Source organism: Tupaia chinensis, unplaced genomic scaffold (genome assembly GCF_000334495.1).
Source record: "Tupaia chinensis unplaced genomic scaffold, TupChi_1.0 Scaffold000350_1, whole genome shotgun sequence".
Taxonomy (NCBI): Eukaryota; Metazoa; Chordata; class Mammalia; order Scandentia; family Tupaiidae; genus Tupaia; species Tupaia belangeri.
Genome location: NW_006159844.1, coordinates 4,908,775 through 4,931,756, shown reverse-complemented (window position 1 = coordinate 4,931,756; position 22,982 = coordinate 4,908,775). Strand labels below are relative to the sequence as shown.

At 37.4% G+C, this 22,982-nt stretch overlaps 1 protein-coding gene across 4 annotated transcripts in view; it reads right to left on the bottom strand.

Annotated features, from left to right (window-relative positions):
• RALGAPA1 (Ral GTPase activating protein catalytic subunit alpha 1) overlaps nt 1-22,982 on the bottom strand; it is a 223,837-nt gene that overhangs the window by 159,945 nt on the left and 40,910 nt on the right. For all 4 annotated transcript variants that reach the window (XM_014589290.2, XM_027773395.1, XM_006152371.3 and 1 more), the window contains exons 10-14: nt 22,015-22,254; nt 15,969-16,166; nt 10,847-10,984; nt 4,510-4,658; nt 557-686 (exon numbers count right to left, since the gene is read on the bottom strand). In XM_014589290.2, the coding sequence (XP_014444776.1) occupies nt 557-686; nt 4,510-4,658; nt 10,847-10,984; nt 15,969-16,166; nt 22,015-22,254 (855 nt within the window). The remainder of the gene's footprint in view (nt 1-556; nt 687-4,509; nt 4,659-10,846; nt 10,985-15,968; nt 16,167-22,014; nt 22,255-22,982) is intronic.

Below are 22,982 nucleotides of genomic sequence, written 5' to 3'. Positions count from 1 at the left end.
ATGCAGGTTAAGGCACTGGACTCTCACATGGCCAACCATGGTTCAAGTCCCAGACCAGGCACCTTGCTTTCTCATTTTTCCTCTCTCTCTGGTCAAATTAAAAATAAATTAATTAATTAAAATAAATAATTATTTTAAAAATGAATCTTGATTATTTACTACTTTTTCATTACTATATAACAACTTAAAAAGTTTTTTTTTTTTCTGAACAATCAATCCCAAAGATTTGGAAACTCTAAAGCAAACAATTAGGCCATTACTCCTGAAGCCCTGTGCCAGTTTTTAGAAACCATACACTAAGTATGCCACACAAAAGATAAAATAAGTATTATCAGGTTTTGTAATACTTTTTTTCCCCAGACCTGACATTTCCTCCACTCTTACATTAGGTTGTAAGTTCATATGTATGGCAAATAATCTTTTAAAATGAGTGATTTTATCTTAGCACTACAAATGACTGTTCTTTTCCCAGGTCACAAGCTCAATTAATCTTAAATACAAATTTATACATACACACACATATCTATTTATCTATTCATTTATTTATTTTTATTGCCTGGAAAAGTGGTCCTGCAAGTCGACCTGCCAAGGTTGTGTTTTTTTTCCCCTGGAACTGTAGGAAAGCTTGTGATGGCATCTTCAGCACCGACTCCGTGACTCTGAGCAAGACAAGCAGCATCTGTTCCCTTAAAGTAAAAAGATTAATGTTCCCTTCTTGTATATATTTGCTTTTAGTTAACAGTTAACTTCCAAATTAGTATTTGTTATAAAAATAGTATTATTTTAGGAGTAATTAAAATATTAGCTATCTCCAAAAGATAATTTCAAATGTTTAGATTTAGATATTAAAATGTGTAATTCCATTTTACATATCTCTATCAGTCATTCTAAAACCATTTTTATCAGTTTTAATACCCTCTCACCTAATAAAAGTCTATGCAAAAGCTGATTAGTTGGGGGGTAATAATATGGAGATTGTTTTTGTTGTTTTCACCCTCCCATACACACACACACACACACACACACACATCAAACGGCAACCTTAGAGAGCTATTTGAAAAACATTCATCTGCACAGTTCTACCTTGATGTTTGTCCATTTAATCCATCTTTACAGTGTGGAGAACAACCACATATCTAGAACTGACCAGGCTCAATTACAAAACCTATATGATATCTAAAGATCAATATATTACAAAGAAGCTCAATAACTAACCAAGGATCATTACTTTATTGCCTCTTTCCATTCTTTTTATTCTGGCCACTTTTTAATCTTTTGTTCTCTTTGTATACTGTTATATCATGCCAATTCTATCTTTGCCTTACCTCTTTCTCTAATATACTTATTCTTAAAGTCATAAAACTACCTTATTTGCAACTAGTATTTTGGAAATTGATTCAATCACAAAAGAAAAAGGTTGACAAGAGAAGTCCACATGGGTGTAGTCAGACTAGCACCACATGTCCCTATGAAAGTTTCTTCCTCTTTGGCTATTTTGCAGGCCTATTAGGCATAGCAATAGGTGAGACAGTCACTTTGAGAAATGTGGCAGAGGCAGCAATGGATCCCAGATCTAAATGTCCTGTTTTTTCTGGAAAGGGAGGGCAGAATGAAATAGGAAATTAACACTCAATTAAAAATATCCCAAGTTTATGGGAACCAGCAGTTAGCGTAATGGCTATGTTACTGGACTCCCACGTAGTCGACCGCTGTTCGCGTCCCCGACCCAGTGGCTTAAAACTCACGCTGGGCGCGTGTGCATGCGTGCCCAAGATCCCGAGAGGAGAATGGAGGAGAAGGGACTGCGGCGTGACCATCCCCCCCGGAGGGTGATTTCTCGCTTTCTGTCTCTATGTCTCTGTCTGGCGAGCGCATGTGCCCTATAGCGAAAATCTCTCTCAAAAAAAAAATAATCCTAAATTTATTAGAACACACATGCAAAGCATTCATTCATAGAATAAAAATGAAAAGTGTCACATATATAACCTTAGGCTTATAACTTGGCTATATTAAATGTAAACCTACTGGAAATCAATCATGTTTGCAATAAAGTATAGATGTTCTAAATAATCTTATCTAGGTCAAACTATAACTCACTCATATGTCAAATAAACTTTTCACTTAGTAATATAATAATTATGACTTTAATGAATAAAGACTTGTAAATTGAACCTAACATGTAGGTAATCTCTCAAAATGCTATGACTTCAAGGGAACTTAAAAAATTAGGAAAAAATTCTAAAACCGTGTTCTACAAAGGAAGTCTCTCAATAGAACCTAGGTCATGATTGATTCAAAGCATACAGAAAGGATAAAAAAGGACCAAAGGGGTAAGCAGATGTCATGGTGGTTAAGGGCTAGACACTCCCACATGGCTGACCACGGTGCAGGTCTCGAATCTGGTGGCTTGCTTTCTCACTTTCCTTCTCTCTGTGTGTCTGTCTGTTTTTCTCTGGTTAAACAAAAATGACTGAATGAATAAATAAAATTAAATAAGTAATTCTTTTTTTTTGAGAGGATTTTTTTTTTTTTTTTTTTTTTTTTTTTTGTCAAAGGGGGGGGGCCCCCCCCACAAAAGTGAGAAATCACCCCCCGGGAGGATGGCCACGCCGCAATCCCTTCTCCTTCCATTCTCCTCTTGGGATCTTGGGCACGCACGCACACGTGCCTGGCGTGAGTTTTAAGCCACCGGGTTTGGGACGCGAACCGCAGTCGACTACGTGGGAATCCAGCAACATAGCTATTGCGCTAACTGCTGGTCCCAATAAGTAATTCTTTAAAAGGAAAAAAGACCAAAGATTGGTTCAGAGCAGTATAGTTATTGGCTGTTAACAATTTTGACTCTGAAGTCAGAAGGATCATAACTGAGTCCCTGCTCAGCACTCACTGTGTGTGAACAGAGTAGTTACTTAATCTCTTTGTACCTAAGAATTAGCCCATCCATGTAAAACAGGGATATTATGAATGATCACAGGATATGGTTAGGGTCAAGTAAGAAAATGTAAGTATGGTGCTTTAGAAAGACAACTGGCACAAAGAAGTATTCCAAATATGTTAATAATAACTACTTCTACATGTATTAACAGTGTTAGCAAGTTTCTTCAAATAAAGTAATTTATTTCATTTGTAGCAAAATATAAATTAGGCACATCCTTTAAGTAATTCCTATTTCTAAGAAGGCGTAAAGGAGGATAATTAACCAAAATAATTAAATACATAAAGATGGTTCATTGTCTTCTTCTCCCCTCAAAACAGAAAGAAATAACTACATCAACAGATGACTTAAAAGGAAATTATATTATACATGTATGTAGTTTAAGACATGTAATCAAGTGTGTGGTTTGGTTAGCTAGGTGGTCACTAAAAGGCAAATAATAATTACCAGTACAGAGTGCTTATAGGCAACTTTTTCTTTTGTAAAGTTTTTCTTTGTTTGAATTTTATGACAAATGTATTATTTTACAAAATTGTAGTACTGCTCTCCCAATCCCCCAAAGGGTCTCTTCTTTCATTCACTTAAACAAATATTTGTACCTATAAATATGGGACTAACAATATAAAATGTGCTATGCTAAGGAAATACAAAAAGAAGACAACCAGAATATGCTTTCCAGGGTATCTTGATTTGAAGGTAAAGAGACATTTACACAAGTAATTTAGGAATCAAGGCAATTTTCATAAGAACTATGAAGACATACAAATACAGAATAAAAGGAAGTGAGGAAAAAAACATAAGAATGGTAGAATCTGAAAGTTAGTTATGGTAACAATGAAAAAAGATAGCAGGATTTAAGCATTCTAGAAGTTTAGAATGCGCTCAGGAGAGAGTAATTTGACAAAGCTAGGAAGTAAGATCATATCCTGCAAAGAAGAGGTTAGGCTTAAGAGAGAAAAAGCAGGCGGGGAGTATTAGGCAGGGGTCTGACTGTACATGGCTTTGAATGCCAGGCTGAGGAATCAACCATTCACTTTCAGTCAACCATCTACTTATTCACTGGTTCATTCATTCATGCATAACTCACTTATTCGTATATATGTGCATCCATTCCAGAGGTCAGGGGGGTGGGAGGGAGTGAGATGAGGTAGAACCTCTATATGCTTACTTCAAAAAAGAAAATAGTCCAAGGGGGTCTTGTGGAAATTTGATCAAAGAAGGTTGAGATCCCACATAGGAAAGGTCCTGGGTTTGTGTCCCAGGACTACCCTGAACAGGTCAGGCAAGCACACAGACATGCCTATAATCTGGGCCAGCTGAAACTGAGGATGGATTGAGGCATTTCTGTCTCTCTCACTCTCCTCCTCGTGGAAAAAATAAGCTTAAAGATGTATGAAATAAAGTGAAAAGAACTATCATCACCATTAATTACATCAAATGTTGTACTTATTCATTCACTCAATAATAGGAACCCCTACAGTATTGTTTTAAGCCTTGTTCACAGACACTATTCATCAAAAAGTTACTTGTGCATACAATAAAAACATACATTTAAAGAAAAAATATTTTTTTACCAAGTCTTTTTGTCCATTGATACTTGTACAACCATGTATCGATAAATGTTAAGAATGCGTTTACACATATCTGTGTGCTCATCCAGAAGGTTTTTAATTTCATTTGCAGGTTCAAGAAGAAATATATTTGATGAATTTATAATAAACACCTAAGACAAAGAAAACATTATTCACGAAAGACTTCAATGGCAAATGTCTTGTTTAAAGAGAAACAAACTTAAATGTTGAAATTAGATGACCTATAACAAACTTAAAAGCATTATGGGTTAATTCTAACCCTACTTCTACTACCAACTTAATATGTGAAATTTAAACTTATTAAATCTATTTTTATGTATATCTAGACAAATACAAAATCATTAGTAGATATCCAAAGAAAATATATCAAATGTAAAAACAGCATTTCTAAACTCAGGGCTTTACTGTAGAAACCCTACCACTGATGTAAGTGAAAAGAACAATGAATACAATTAATTTAGAATAAACACTGACATCTAAATAAGACAAAATTTTCTAAGTGAGAAGTTCAAAATATTTTATCTTCTTTTTATTTACTTGTGTATCTGTTTTGGTGACAACAAACTAAACAGATTGTATATTATAAATTTTACTAAGGAGAAGCCATCAATATATATCTTTAATTAAATTTATTATAATCAATTTATTAACTGTATGTTGTTACACAGGAAAAAGTTATTACAGTGGTTACAGTTGTGTGCAGATCTTCTCAAGGAGCATTTGGAAAAACAGAAAATTGCATCCGGTATGAACGTAAGACAAGTATGTCTTATATACTTATTATTCTGATTTACATCCCCTAGAAGGACAACTTGACAAGTATAGCTATAAAAGCGTATGTGAGAGACCAGCAGATGGTATAATGGTTACATGACTGGACTCCCACGTGGTTGACCACAGTTCGAGTCCTGGACCCAGCAGCCTAAACTCACACTGGGTGTGTGTGCATGCATGCCCAAAATCCCAAAAGGAGAAGGGAGGAGAAGGGATAATGGTGTGGCCACTCCCCCGGGGGTTGATTTCTCGCCTTCTGTCTCTCTGTCTCTCCAACAAGGAGATGCATCCTATTGCAAAACTCTCTCTTAAAAACAACGACAAAAAACGCATATGTGAAAAAACTATTAAGAAAACATCTAAAATAGTAACAACACTTTAAATCTATCGATGTTGCTAGACTGAAAGAAACATGAGAGATGTACAAGGGTCAGAAATAAACTAAGGACAAAACTGGTTATTCAGAAGAGGATTTTAAAAACAACTTAGTGAATAATTTCGTAACAATAAAATAGACATTTTAATGAAATGGATTACTTTATAGAAAAAAAGTTGCCAAAACTGACTCAAGAAGAAAGAGAAAGATACACATTTAAATACCATGAAATTATCAAACTGGTAGTCTTCCTGACCCACCCCTGGACAATAGGCTTAAAAAGCTCTACAAAGTTTTGCCTAACCTTCAAGGATGATGATCCCTATTTTACATAAGCTCTTTCTGAGATAAAGTAGGAAAAAACACCCTATTTGTTTTATAAAAATATATCCTTATTATTTAAAAACAATGACTTGGGCAAGACAGTGGCACACTGGTAAAATGCAATGCTCTGTGAGGCGATCCTATATAAGAAAGTTACAAGTTTAAGTCCAGAGACCTCCCAGAGTATGCTAGGTATGCCCATGCCCATGCCCATAACCTAGAGCTGGCTGAAGGCTGTGGGTGGAACTGCCATTGGCACCCAGTGTGTGTGTGTGGGGGGTCATCTCTATCATTCCTTCCTTCTCTTATTCATGAAAGAAATCGACAAACTTAAAAAATAAAAACAAACAAACAAACAAACAAAACAACTACTCAACCTCCTGGCACCATTGGTAGCAAACTGCACCGCAGAGCTAGAAGTCATGTGGTCAATGCGGTCTGGAATCCCAGGCCAGGCAAACACACTAGATATCTGTGTACATGCCCAAGATCCTTAGGAACTAGAGGGCTAGGGGGGATAGAGGATAACAGCGTGATAAGACCCTGTCAAGGGTTCCTCTCTTTTACTCTTGTGCATGTGCTCTCTATCATGAATAAAATAAAGCTTTTAAAAAAGAACTGGATTTGAAGAGAGACCAATATCATTTATGAACATATAGGTGACAATTTTTAAATACTAACAATTCAAAATGAACAAAATATAGTATTTATGACCAAGGTATGTTTACTCCAGAAATAAAAGGATGGCTTAACACTGGGACAAGCTATCAATATACACTATCAATAGATTAAAATGGAAAAAGCACTATTATCACAATGCATGCATACAAAGCATTCAGTACTTTTGTTAAAAAAACAAACAACAAAAACAAGCAAACTAAGGAAAAATACCTTCATCTGAGAAAGAGTATTTATCAGAAAGTATAACAAATGTATATGCAACAAAAGAATTTGAGAAGTACCACCAAAATACAAGAACAAGACAAAGATATTCACCATCACCTTACTGTCCTTGAGGGGCCTGGTAAGCACAAAATTAAGGGAAGGAGATAAAAAGCATAAATATGAATGAATTGAAAAGGAAAAGACACAACTGAGCTATGTAGCAGTGTAGGAGAAAAGCATGTATTCCAGACAGAAGGAAAAACAAGTTCAAAGGGAGAACTTGCCTAGGATATCCGAGGAACACAGAGCGAAGTAAGCCAGAGGAAATCAGTGGGAAATGTTGAAGACCTGAACCAGCGCATGTGAAGCACAGCTTCTCACATTACCAGTAGTACAAGAACAGCCACCCTACCCTGATTCTTTGCAGACCAACCCTATCACAGAATACAATAAAAGATGTATTATTAGGGAAAAGAAAATGAACAAAAAGACATACAAAATACAAGACTAAACTTTTTATCAGAGTCAAGAGATAATATTTAGTTTCTAAACTCTAATTTTGCAGTTATGCTGTGGGCCAGTACTAGTCAATGGGCCACACTTTGAAAAGCAGCTATGGGGACCAGCAGATGGCTTAATGGTTACGTCGCTGGACTCCCATGTAGTCGAGTATGGTTCGAGTCCCAGACCCAGCGGCTTAAACTCACGCTGGGCATGTGTGCGTGTGTGTCCAAGATCCCAAGAGGAGAATGGAGAAGGGATTGCAAAGTGGCCATCTCCCCAGGGGGTGATTTCTTGCTTTCTGTCTCTCTCAGTTTTTCCGGTGAGCACTCATGCCCTAAAGCAAAAACCTCTTAAAAAAAAGTAAAAAAGAAAAACCTTATTATACACCATTATAAAAGTTTTTCCTTAGATGCTTATTGAGGATGGAAAGCTAGGGGAAGGTTTTGAGCAGAGAAATGACATGATCTAACTTACATTTTACAGGATCCCTTTAACTACTATGTTAAGAACAAAGCAAGATGATGAGTGGCCAAGGGCAGAAGCAGTAAGCATAAATAAGTTTATTACAATAATATAGACAGGGAGGCTTAGACACAAGAGGTATGTTGAGTGCTATGTAACAGTCAGATCATGTATATGTTCTGAAGGTAGAGTCAATAGGATTTGTTACCAAACAAACAGAAGATACAAAAGAAAGACAAGAAAACAAGATGCCTGAGAAACTGTCAGAGTGCCATTAAATAAAACAAGAAGGACTGCAGGAAGACCAGACAAGTTTGAGATGTCCATTAGCTTTCCAAAAGAAGATACCAACTTGTTACTGAATATTTAAGTTCAGGACTCAGAGTTCAAATGTGAGCTCCCAGACTAGAGACAAAGTCTAGAAGGTGATATCTAAAGCCATGGGAATAGACGAGGTGAAGTGAGCAAAGAAGAAAGGATATTCAAGACTTGACTCTGAGGCATTTCGACCTGAAAAGGTCAGGGAGACACAGAATAAATCAGTAAATGAATCTAATTTGAGAAGTACCAGTAGGAGAAAATGGGAAGATATGCTATACTGGAGGCCAAGTGATGAAAGGTTTCAATCAGGAGGACATTATTCTGTAAATGCTTCTGTCAAGAAAAGTAGGATTAGGACTGAAAAACACTAATTTGTTTTAAGAATGTAGAGTTTATATGAGGCCTTGCCAGGGAACAATTTAATTTTGAAAAATGAATGAATATGATGAATTTAACAAACCATAAAGAAAAAGACAAGGACCAGCAGATGGCATAATGGTTACGTCACTGGACTCCCATGTAGTTGACTGCAGGAGTCCCTGACCCCAGGGCTTAAAACGCATGCTGTGTGTGTGTGTGTGTGTGTGTGTGTGTGTGTGTGTGTTTGTGTGTGCATGTCCAAAATCCCGAGAAGAGAATGGAGAAGGGAGTGAGTGCGGTGTGGTCATCCCCCCGGGGAGGAGGGTAATTTCTTGTGTTCTATTTCTCTCTCTCTGTCTCTTCAGCAAGTACATGACCCCTATAGCAAAAATCCCTCCAAAAAAAAAAAAAAAAAGAAAAACTCTCAACAGAATGGAAAAAGCATATAAATAAGTAATTCATAGATAAGAAAAGATGCTCAAATTGAGTACAGGTAAACAAAAAGCAAACTGTAACAAGAAAATATAATTATTTTTTTATTGTTGTTAATTGCCAGAGGGAATGTGCATGGACCAGAGAGAGAGGGAGGGAGGGAAGAAGCAACTCTACATGGGGCATGGTCATGCTGTAGTACTTTGTCCTCCGTTTATCTAACCTGCCAGGATCCTAGGAATGCATACACATGCACATGATATGTTTTTCAAATCACCAAGATCTGAATAGTGGTCAGCCATATGAGATCCAAGTCCCTATGCACAGCATTTAACCACTGCACTAAAAGGCCAGTCTCACCATTTGTTTTCTTAAGATTTTTTTTTTCCATAGGGCATGTGCACCTGCTCGAGAGAGACAAGAGAGAGGGAAAGTGAGAAATCACCCCTCAAGGGGGATGGCCAGGCTGCAGTCCCTTCTCCTCCAATCTCCTCTTGGGATTTTGAACATGTACACATACAAGCCCAGCATGATTTTCAAGTCATCAGGTCCATGACATGAACCATGGCTGTCCATGTGGGAATCCAGTGCTTTCACCACGTCACCTGCTGGCCCCTACAATTTTTTTAATGAGATTATATTTTACATATGTAGAAGTAGCAAAAAATTTAAATCTGGAAATAAAAGCTACAGAAAGTATTTGAGGAAAAGAGAACTCACAACACTACCAAAGAGAATATAAGTTATTAACAATTTGTTAATATTGATAAAGTTAACAATGTACAAATCCTGCAACTCAGAAATTCTACTTTTAGATACACTCTAAAGAAATTCTTCTAGTTGTGCATAAAAATACATGTATGAAAATACATGTTCACTGTTAGACAAGCAGATGGCTTGATGGTTACATTGCCGGCCTCCCATGTAGTTAAACACAGTTTGAGTCTCAGACCCAGCAGCTTAAAACTCACACCAGGCACGTGTGCATGCTTGCCCAAGATTCTGACAGGAGGGTAGGGAAGGAACTGCAGCATGGCCATCCCCTGCCCCAGGGTGGGGGTGATTTCTTGCTTTCTGTCTCTCTCTCGTCTTTCTAGTGATTGCATGTGCCCTATAGCAAAAAACAAAACAAACAAACAAACAAAAAAAACAAAAAAAACCTCTCTCTAAAAATAATAATAACAAATAAAATATTCTTTGAAAAAAGTGTTCATTATCTGGGATAGTGAGAAACTAGTAACAACTTTAAAAAACACCAATGGAAAGAGGGACCAAAAGATGGTGTAATGGTTATGTCGCTGGACTCCCATGCAGTCACCTGTAGTCCGAGTCCCAGACCTGGCAGCTTGAAACTCATACAGGGCGAATGTGTATGGATGCTCAAAACTGCAAAAGGAGAATGGGAGGGAAGGTATTGCAGTGTGACCATCCCCTCTGGGGGTGATTTCTTGCTTTCTGTCTCTATGTCTCTCTCTGTCTGTCTGGCGAGTGCACACGCCCTATAGCAAAAACCTCTCTAAAAAAAAAAAAAAGAAAGAAGGAAAAAACCACAACAGAAGAAAGAATAATATGACATTAGGAAGTACAATGTTATGAATAGTTAAAATTAACTATAGCTATATATTAACAACATGTCTCAAAAGTATAATGGTTAACGTAAAAAAATCAGTTGCAAGTGATTGTCTACCATAACATAATTTGTATAAACTTTCAAACTATCTAAAACAATAATATATAATGTTTGTCAATTTATATAATAAAATAAAAACAGTTAACATAGGCATAATGACAACTGATAAATGTGGGTAGTGAATTAATTACATTTTAAAAATGATTCTGTATACTGACGTAAGGGTCTATGTATTTAACAAAGTGTCTTACCTGCAAAACTGCCTGGGTTCCAGCTCGAATGTTTTGTTCTGTGGCTTCTTCAGAGGCATTATGAAGAGCTTCTTGGTATGAGCCATTTTTTGCCCAAGTAGAATTTCGAACATGCTCAGCAATATTGGTCCCATTTTCCTAAAGCAAAATATCAAGTTTTTAATACTGCACTAATAAGAATGCTGCAACAAGTCAGCAAGATGAATAGATAAATGAAATGATTCGTTCCCACTGCTGAACAGGTTTCTTTATCTCAAAAGAGATGATGTCTTTTCTGATTACAAAAGAAACAGAGATTCACTGCAAAAAAAAGGCTTCTCACTGATCAAAAAAGGGGAGAAAAAAAAATCCATAATGACCAGCCAGAGATTATATCATTTCATATTTGAACATTTTTCTGTGGATCTAATGTTTAACCTCCTTTCCACACTTTCTCACACATTCAAGAATATTACACTGTTTACAGCTTTGTAAAAGATGAACTGTTCTGGCCTTCGAGCCACGCTTTGCAAGATTTTTCCTCCTCCAAAGGGTAAGATCAAGCTGAGATGCAGGGAGTTGGAAAAAGACGTGAGGCATTGATGTCGTGTTTATTGGCTGAGTTCAGGGGGAGGCTCACAGAGTTCTTAGTAGTGCTCACAAAGCACTTCCTTCATCTTGGAGCTTTTAACATGAATGGAGAGCACTGGAAGGGTGCTTCCTCCCTCTTAGAGCTCACAGTGCACTGAGCCGAGAGCCAGCCATGCCAAGCATTGCCAAACCAACAACTAGGGCTAAGCTAGTGAAACCGTGGCTAAGCTGAGCAGGGCTAGTTAGCTAGCTGACCAGGTGCTCCCTCTTTCTTAAAGTGGCTCATTACTAAAACCAACTGTCACACACGCACGTTACATACAATGGTGTAAAATAGCAAAGTCATAATTACATAAGAAGTACACAAATGCACAACAACTAATAACATAAGTTGTCCATCCTGGGACCTTTAAACATGATAAGACAAAGTGAGGGAGCCATCCTGACTCCATTTTCTCTACAGACCCCACCCCCCCGCATCCTCCACTCAAGCTGCTTCCGTCTCTTGGGAGTGTACTTCCACTTGTACTTAATTAACTATCCCTTGCTTTTGCTATTGGTGTATTTCATTCCATTCTTTGTCTGAAACATCAAGAACCTGGACATTACTGAAGTCAACTGGTAACATACACTGTGTCAAGCCAGGACAGGAGTTTGCCACTTCAACCTACTCCAGTTTCCTAAAACTTATCTGTCCCTGTTGGAAAACATGAAGAACCTGAAGGCGAAAACAGCAACAGCAAGCTTCCCCTCAAGAAGAACCAACTAATACCCATAAGCCACTGGAGAATTTGAGACTATTCTTTGAAAAGAGACACCCAGCTGTGATAAGGCTATAAAAATGACAAATGATCAGACAACAGGGATATCAACCCCTTGGAATCTCCACTGAATCCTGTTATGAGTCATCCACCACTAACGACAATCCTCTCAACACACCTCTGGACTATGTTAACCACCTGCCCCTGGCTCAGCTCTCCCATCTAGATCTGATAGGGTAAGAGTTCCATGATGCTTGATAGATAAGGCAAATAACCCCTTCTAGCATAAAGCAGTTATAAAAAACCACCCACCTTCAACTCCATAAGATTTATAGGGATCACGACTCTCGGGGAAAATTAGGCAGGAAGCTAGCTAGAACATAGAAGTGGGTAAGGGGGAGGAGCATTTACCCACGTGGCTAGACAGAAAAATATGTAAGGGCAGAAAATGCTCCACTCAAGATAATGTAGGTGGGAGATTTCTAGTGGGGCATGTCTAGATTATTAAGATATATCTGATACAGCTAATGAGGTGAATCAGTGGGCTCAGCCTCATTTGATATAGCCAACGAGATGAAAGCAATCAGTGAGCCCAACTAATAATTGACAGAACCCGAGCTAAGGAATTATAAACCCCACAGAAAGCAATTACTGAGGCCCTTGAGCCACCTTCTCTCTCCACTCAGGCCTGCTCTTACCTCATAGGGATGTATATTTACTTTCATTTAATAGCCTACCCTTTGCTTTTGCTTTAAAAAAAAGAAAAGAAAAAAAAAATTGAACTGTCCTAAATTAAATGCCAAAATTTAAATAAATGAAACAGAAAATAATGTATATTTATCCTACTTAATAGTAAAATTCTCATTCTAAAAAGAACACCCAGTACTTTAAAGCACTAAAACTGTGGCTTTCAGCCTGAATTTTAGCTATTACAAGCCTTACAGACTAGAAGCTCCCTCGAGTTAAATGCAGACAAACGGAGTTAACTTAGTGTTCTCTTTTTAACGTTTCCTTTTAACTTCTTCCTGCTTTGGTCACTCAACCAATATCTTTGAACAGTTGTTTTATATCTTGTATAGAGTTCATAATTGTAATATGCAGGAGGTTTAGTCCAATACAAATTACTTTGTCAGAAAGTAGAGCTCCAGGGACCAGGAGTTGGCATAATAGCTATGTCGCTGGACTTCCACACAGTTGACCATGGTTCGCATCCCAGACCTGGTGGCTTAAACTCACATTGGGCATGTGTGTGTGCGTGCCCAAGATCCTGCCCAAGATCCTGAGAGGAGACTGGAGAAGGGATTGCGGCAAGGTCATACCCCCGGGGAGTGCTTTCTCGCTTTCTGTCTCTCTGTCTTTCTGGCAAGGACATGCACCCTCTAGCAAAAACCTTTCCAAAAAAAAGAGTAGAGCTCCAGTACCAGAAGTAGTACCTGAGTAGTCAATACAACACATCAGTCTAGTCTAGCCTCTCTCTTAAGCTCTGTAGCACTGTGATTAGATGTCTTCTGAAGAGGTCTTCCCAAATAACCCACAAACACCTCATTATTGAAAAACAAGTTTATTAACTCTATCCTTGCCATTCCCACCAACCCCTCCAACCACCTTAGCCATGGCTACCAAATGTTGCATGTTTTAGAATTCCTATCTATGTATGAATGATAACTACCCTGGTTGCAAAAGAAAGAAACTTGAGAAACTCCTGTATTCTTTATCTCTCTCAGCCAATTAATCATCAGGGAATATTGTTTTTTGTTGTTTTTTTTTTTGCTTCCTGTTTCTATGACTATGAACTGATGGCCTAGAAGTTTCAGTTCCAGAGGAAGGAATGCTTCTACCAGGAAATACGACGATTCTATTAAACTGCGAGTTAAGACTGACACCTGGCAGGTGGCATAGTGGTTAAGGCGCTGTATTTCCACATGACCAACCAGTTCAAGTCCTGGATCCAGCAGCTTGAAAATCACAATAAATAATAATTTTTTTTTTTTTAAACGACACCTGGCTACTTTAGGCTTCTCAAGTCACTGAGTCAACAGCTAAGAAGGGAGTTACAGTGTTGGTTGGGGTGACTGATGCAGTCTACCAAGAGGAAACTCAATTACTGCTCTATAATGGAGGTAAGGAAGAATATGTCTAGACTATGGAAGATTTCTTAGGGTATCTCTATCCTGTGATTAAAGTCAATGGGAAATTACAGCAACTCAATCCTGGCAAGAATACAATAGCCCAGACTCCTCAGGACTGAAGGTTTAAGTTTCCTTGCCAAGTGAAGAACTATGACCAGCTGAAGTACTTGCTGAAGGCAAAGGAACTACAGAATGGGCAGTAAAAGATAATTTTAAATATCAGCAATAACCATATGTCCAGTTAAAGAAATGAGGGACTATTACGAGAGTTCCCTACCTATTTTGTTAAGAGTATGTCTGTGTATGTATATGTATGTGCGTGCGCACGTGTGCAATTAAGTAATTATCTTTTCTGGTATCTCTCTTATTCCTTTATTATGTTACATATGATTTACTGACTTTAGTTTTGTTAATTTTACATCACAATAAATAAGTCATGGGATAGCAGGAGAAGAGTAAACATCACAGAAGAACTTTATGTCCTTCTGGGAAAGACATTAGCACATTCCTGGTTATATATGAGACAGTGGAACCATGTTAGATGCAACTATGTTCTTGCTATTAACTTTGTCCCGTATGTATGATTTAAGGAGCTGTGTATGAGTGCAAGTCAAGTCAACAATGGGTGGACTTCTGATGTTTAATTTTGGGAGTCAACTTGACTAAGTTAAGAAATATGTAGGGTCCGGCAGATGGTGTGGTGGTTAAGAGTGCTGGACTCCCACATGGTCAACTGTGGTTTGCGTCCCACATCTGACAGCTTGCATTCTCACTTTCCCTCTCTCTCTCACTTTGTCTCTCTCTGGTAAAATTTTAAAATAAATAAATAAATAAAGTTAAATAAAATAATTATTTAAAAAAAAAAAAAAGAGAGAAAAAATATGTAGAGGCCCAGGCCTGTAGCCTAGTCCAATGGGAGTCGGCCAACCATGGTTCAAATCCCAGCTCTTGTAGCTTGAAAAACACACTGGGTGCATGTATGTGTATACACAAAATTCCACGGGGATGGAGAAAAGGATATTGGCACGACCATGTACTAACATTTCTCCCTTTCCCTCTCACTCTCTCTCTCTGGCAAGTCCATGTGCCCTCTGAAAATTAAAATAAGATACCTAGGAACCTAGATGTGTATGTTACAGTGGTTCCAGGGAAATCTGAATGAACCAAGTGGGGAAGATCTATCTTCAGTGTGTGTGGGCACCATCCGAACAGCCAAGAGCCCAGTGAGAACAAACAGAGAAGTGAATTGGTCTCCATCTCTTCCGTGTTTATTCGAGAGTGGGACAGAATTTTGCTGTGCGTTGGTATCGGAAGTCAAGGCTTGCCTGCCTCTGGGCTCCAAGACCTACACTAGTGCCCCTTTTTTTTTTACAGTTCTCAGGCTTTGGGCCTCACATTGATAGTTACATTATTGGCTTCCCTATTTCAAAGGTCTTTGAACTTGGACTCAGCCACACTTCCAGCATCCCAGGGTCTCTAACTTGTGAACAGTCTATTGTATGACTTTTCAGCCTCCATAATTTCATGAGATAATTTTCCCAATAAATCCTCTCTAATGTATCTATGTACGCATCTAAGGACCTCTAATACAACATTATTGCAACTTTGTGAAAGTCTAGTCTATTAAATTTACACTAAATTACATAAATCTTGTAACTCTACCTCTTCTCTTTTTTCTCCATCTTCCAATGAAATATCATGGTTTGTGACATTTTCAATACAAGGTAAGTCTGAAGAAGTGATCACAATTTCTTCAGGTTCTTGCATGAACAAAGGTTTTTCCTCTTGTTGGATCCATTCTTGATATACTTTGACCACTCTTCTCATAGCTGCAGCTTCACAAATTGGTAACAAAAATGCCTAGTAAAAAAAAGAGAGAGATAATGATACCTTTATTTTGTCACAAACTGCTAACACATACATTTCTCTTATAAAATGTGACATATAAATAATTTTTAAAAGGTAACCAAGGGAACCAGCAGTTAGCGTAATGGCTATGTCGCTGGACTCCCACGTAGTCGACCGCGGTTCGTGTCCCGGACCCGGTGGCTTAAAACTCACGCCGGGCGCGTGTGCGTGCGTGCCCAAGATCCCGAGAGGAGAATGGAGGAGAAGGGATTGCGGCGTGACCATCCCCCCTGGGGGGTGATTTCTCTCTTTCTGTCTCTATGTCTCTCTCTGTCTGTCTGGCGAGCGCACGTGCCCTACAGTGAAAATCTCTCCAAAAAAAGAAAAAAAAAGGTAATCAATTCTGGGCCAGCAGGTGGAATGGAGATTAAGGCACTGGGTTCCACATGGCAGACTATTACGGTTTGGGTCCCGGATGCAAGAGCTTGAAAGATGTACATGTGTGCCTAAATTCTTGAGAGGAAAATGGAGAAGACTGTGGTGTGACCCTCTCCCCAATCACACCCTTGGGGAAACTCTTTCTCTCTCTCTTTTTCTAGAGCACAGGTACCCTACTGCAAAAATCTATTTTAAAAAAAAAGTTAACCAATTCATTATCACAAAAAGCCTTTTGTCTCCAACTGTAAATACATGGAGATAGAAGTCTGTGGTATAGACACTGACTTCAAGTATAAAGAATAAAAAAAATGTGTTTCAATTGTGCCATCTCAGAACAATTAATACTCTGCTTTATGTAATAATTGTGCTATTACAAAGTGCAAAGTAAGTGCTTGTCATAATATATCACATTGTTGGGAACTAGCAGTTAGCGTAATGGCTATGTCGCTGGACTCCCACGTAGTCAACCGCAGTTCGGGTCCTAGACCCGGTGGCTTAAAACTCACACTGGGCACGTGTGCATGTGTGCCCAAGATCCCGAGAGGAGAATGGAGGAGAAGGGATTGCGGCGTGACCATCCGTCCTGGGGGGTGATTTCTCGCTTTCTGTCTCTCTGTCTCTCTCTGTCTGTCTGGCGAGCACACGCGCCCTATAGCAAAAACCTCTCCAAAAAAAAATAATAATAATAATCACATTGTTGTAACTTATTTTTTCTCTTTAAACTTATTTATTTCTTCCTTGAAAATGAGGGTGAGAGCAAGAGATGTAGAGAAAGAGTGAGGCAAGCACCATTAACAAGGTCTTCACACTGCAGCCCCCAGTCTCAGCCACCCTGGTTCACACACGTGTGCATGCCTTACTGCACTCAGGACCCATCTCACATGGTTCCAGGTACATTACCTCTATGCCACCACCTAGCCTCTATTCCTTTTTTCCAAAGAATTATTACTATTAAGTATATTTTGATAGAAAATGTTTAATGAGAAAATAAGTGACTTCAAAAAGTAATAAAGGCACATGTAACAAGGTAGTTTAGCTTTTCTCAGCATATACAAAGTTTTTATTTTACATATAACCAAGTTCTATAACTTAATAATGAAACAAAACACTTGTGAATTTGAAAAGCGTATCTTATAGTTACTCTTTGCTTCAGGTATTTTCTGGGTTATCTTAACTCAAAAGTAAAAGTATTTTCCTCACCACAAAACTATTGATACTACATTTTCACACACACACACACACACACACACACACAATCCAGATATGCAAAATTAAAACAGTAAAAATAATCTTAACCTCACTACTCAAACTCTTTTTTCCTATCCATGCTTGTGTTTAAGGGAAAACATTTTTACTTTACTTCTTAGTTAAAAATAGAAACAGAAATACATTGTTTCTATCTTTTCTTTTTACGGCTGCTATTTATTAGTTTGAACCTTAACAATCACAAGTTCTTTACTAAAATCTGTCACTTTCTGCTTTTAGAGCAGGTATATTTAACACCACCTTAGTGGCCTGGTGGTTAAAGCAGCTGGATCCCATATGGCCAAGACTATGTGGTTTGATTCTTGGGCCTGACAGCTTGAGAAACATACCAGGCATATGCTCATGCATGCTCAAAATCTCAAAAGAAGGGAGAGATGGAGATGGGATTACAGCTTAACCATTTCTTTTAGGGAGTGCTTTGCTTTTCTCTTCTCTCTCTCTCTCTCTCTCTCGCTCATTAAGTATGCACATCACATCCTCTAGGAAAAATAGTAATAACCATATGGTCAAATATATTTTACCTGAAATTAACAAAAGCTCAGCTCCCAATACAATGATGAAAAGCTAATATGCAATATCAACAAGGTATTCAATGTTGTTTGGTAATCCTTTTATTTGCTGTTATTGATTTCCTAGAAAACTTCATTATTTAGTACCATTATTTAGACCTCAGTCTAACAAACCTATTCCTAAATATTCTCATATTCAAACAGCTTAATGGCCAAATGGAATGATTTTAATTACTGCCTGCCATAAGGATTATTTTATAGTTACAGCAGTAGCTCTATTTCTTTAAAAAGATTCCCAATAAATTCTTTTTTTAAAAAATATTTATTTATTTATTTAATTCCATTTGTTATTATTTTTTATTTGAACAGAGAGAGACAGAGCTAAAGGGGAAGTGAGGAAGCAAGCCACAGATCCAGGACTTGAACTGTGGTCAGCCATGTGGCAGTGTCCAGCGCCTTAGCCACTACGCCACCTGCTGGTCCCTCCCAATAAATTCTTAAAAATTAAAATTGTTCAAGGATCAGCAATTAGCATAATGGCTATGTCGCTGGACTCCCATGTAGTCAACCGTGGTGTGAGTCCTGGACCCAGTGGCTTAAACTCACGCCGGGCGCTTGTGCCCAAGATCCCAAGAGGAGAATGGAGGAGAAGGGATTGTGGCATGGCCATCCCCTCTTGGGGGGTGATTTCTCACTTTCTGTCTCTTTGTCTCTCTTTCTGGTGAGCGCATGAGTGGTATAGCAAAAACCTCTCAGAAAACAAATAAATAAATAAAATTGTTCACAGGCCAGCAGGTGGCATGGTGGTTAAGGTGCTGCATCCCACATAGCCAACTCCACAGTTTGAAGCTTGGATCTGCAGCTTGAAAATCATGCCAGGCAAGTATGTATGTGTGCCAAATCCTCAGAAGAAGAGATTGCAGCATGACCTCCCTGCTAGTGAGTGTTCTCATTTTCTCTTTCTCTCTCCCTTTCTTGGTCTCTGTCTGGCAAGCACACATGCCCTATGGAAAATCTAAAAAAAAAGTTACTATTGTTCAAATGCTGCCAAAAAGTTTTATTTCAAGATAATGTAAAATTTACTTTAAAAATTAATAAAGGAACTCTGTTTTCTGCTCATTTTTCTGTGAACCTAAATATCAGCAGTTTATTACTCCATGAAGCAACAAAAGACCATGAATAGCCAAGACAATCATAAGCAAGAACAAGGCAAGAGGTGTCACATTTCCTGATTTCAGATACATTACAAAGCTACAGTAATCGAAATAGTAAAGACAGACATACTGACAAATGGAATAGATCAGCGAGCTTAGAAATAAATCCACGCATCTATGGTCAACTAATATTCAAAGAGAGTGCTAGGAACACACAAATGAGACAAGGACAATCTCTTCAATAAATGACATTAAGAAAACTCTTCAAGAAATGTTGCTGTGAAATTAATATGCAAAGTTAAGGTAGACTGTTATCTAGCTCTACATATAAAAATCAACTCAAAATGGATTAAAGGCTTTAAAATGGGCCAGCCAGATAGCATGGTGGTTAAAGCATCTGGATCCCACATAGCCAAATGTGAAATGGGGAGAGGGTGGTTGAAAGACAGAAAGGTTCAGTTACATGGGAAAAGTTATAAATTCTGGATATCTGTACAGCATGGTGACTGCAGTTAATAATACTGTATTTTAAACTCAAAATTTATTAAGAAATTTTATCTTAAGTGTTCTCAATACATACATGCAAACAAAATTATAACTATGTAAGGTGACAGATGTTAATCAACTTGACTGTGGTAATCACTGACAATGTATACATATATCAAAAGTTCTTCACATTGTACACCTTAAATATAAACCATTTTTAATTGTCAAATATACATCAATAAAGCAGGGGGAAAACCCACAAATTGAAGTTTTTGTTACCAAAAGAAATCCATTGAAGTACATTAATTCCCAATAATGAACTTAAAGTAGAGAAATATAATTCCAATAGAAAATATAAAAGGAAAAAAAACATTATAAAAGAAAATAACATATATGTAACTAAATGTAAACCCATTCTGAATGAATAGAATAATAATAGTAATAATGAGATTAAAACATAACTACAAAACAGAATTAAACTATTTGATAAAACAATATATAACTTGAGAGAAGAAATTTGAGTAATAGAATTCTGAGGTCCTCATATTGACTAGGAAGAGTAAAAAAATAATAACTTTAGAACTTGAAAAGTATGCATATAAACACTTACATAGCAAGCACTAAAAGAGGAATACAGAATACCCCAACTTAAACCAAGAGATGGAAGGAAATATAAAATGAAAATAACCAATTAAAAAGAAGGCAGCACAGAAACCAGCAGTTAGAGTAATGGCTATATCGCTGGACTCCCATGTAGTCAACTGCGGTTCGCGTCCCAGACCCAGTGGCTTAAAACTCACGCCGGGCGCGAGTGCGTGCGTGCCCAAGATCCCGAGAGGAGAATGGAGGAGAAGGGATTGCGGCGTGGCCATCCCCCCTGGGGGGGTGATTTCTTGCTTTGTGTCTCTCTCTGTCTGTCTGGCAAGCGTACGCGCCCTATAGCAAAATCCTCTCTCAAAAAAAAGAACAAATGAGTTTTCATAAGATGTTATTTATGTTCCACAAATTTCTATGTATTTGAAAATGTACACTTGGAAATTTCTAGCTATCCTTATATGAAATTTTCTTCCCCTTTAACTTCTTTTTTCCCCCAAGCAATAGCTATCTTTAAACAACTTTTAAATTTCAGAATGCCTTATGGGACAAAACTGAATCTCTCAAAAAGGCAATAAAAAGAGCACTTTTTATATTTACAAACTACCCTTTATAAATCATAGATTGGGAAAAAAATAATTTTCCTATATTTTAATAATCAAATAAAAGGAAGGAAAAGTTTAATCCATAAAGTGAGAACTTAAGATGTAAATTTTACAAACGTAATACAGATTGAGCATTCTTAAAAAAAATTCCAAAGTGCTCCAAAATCAGAAACTGTTTGCTGACACAATGTCACAAGTAGAGAATTCCGTGCCCGGTATCATATGATGGGTTGGAATAAAAAATACAAAGACATATAAAATGACCTCCAGGTCCTGTGTATGAGTGGTAAATGGAGGGCCAGCAGATGGTATAATAATTAAGTCACTAGAGTCCCATGTAGTCGACCATGGTTTGAGTCCCAGACCCAGTGGCTTAAAACACACTCCGAGTACATGTGCATACATGCCCAAAATCCTGAGAGAAAAATGGAGAAGAAGGGATTGCAGTATGGCTAACCACCCGGGGAGTGATTTCTCGCTTTACATCTGTCTCTCCAGCAAGCACTTGCAATATGGCAAAAATCTCTCTAAAAGAAAAAGTTAAAAAGATGTATATTGAACATAAATGAATTTGGTGTTTAGACTTGGGTCTCATCACCAAGATAGCTCATTTATATATCTCATTTATATATATATGCAACCTCCAAAATACTTCTCATCCCAAGCATTTCAGATAAGGGATATTCAACCTATATGAATTTAAAAAAATTTCTATAAAGAGCCAATTTTAAATAGCAAAAACTCAGTATATTCAATATTAAAGATAAAAGTCTTCATGACAAATTGAAAATACTAAGAGGTATCTTACCTGACGAAATATCTCTGTGACAAAGTTTACATTACTTCTTTTAGAAGAAAAAACTCTACGAACTATTTCAATATCTGTGAGATGTTCTTCATCAATACTACAGAGACTAGATGAGCTAGGTTCTCGCTCCGTGAGCGTGCTTGTATTGGAATGAGATTGTTCTGGCTCTGTAGTTCTATCAGCTTTATCAACATTATCATTTTTGTTTTCTTCCCTGGATACAAAACTAGCAGCTGCTCTCTAGAATAAAAACAGAGGGGAAAAATATCATAACCATTTTAATATTGACAGAATCCAAAGTATTCCACAAATAATACACCACTGTTTGAAAGTCAGGCATAGAGTTTCATTTAGAATCCACTCTAAATAATTAGGTGGCCATGCAAATAAATCACTATCTAGATGACAGATACTCTAAAATGTGTGGCAACTAATCATCTACCTATCTATAATTAGATTTGTTTCTTAGTGAGCTTGCAGTTCAAACAAATGACTAATTAAAGCTGGATGAAAGTAAAATAAACTGAGGCAACTCAGATTTTTTTTTTAAGATTTATTTAATTTTATTTATTATTATTACTTTTTAAATTTGACCAAAGACAGAAAAAAAGAGAGATAGAAAGTGAGAAAGTAAGCTGCTGGGTTTAAGATTCAAAATGCAGTCAGCCAGGTGGGTATCATCCAGCACCTTAACCACACCACCACCTGCTCCCTGGCAACTCAGACATTCAAAGCAAAAACAATAATGGACTATTTACCTTGTACACTCTTAATGAATGAAACTGTTTTTATTTCACCCTAGACAAAACTTTACTCAAATAACTTATTAAACAAAACAAACAATAATAAAAAGGATCAAAATTTATGAGGTAGAAATGAAACTTTAAAAAAAAAAGAGAAAACTTGAGAAAAATGCTATTCTCATAATGGAATTTTCACCAAAACTGAAATGAAACCTAACTGTAGGG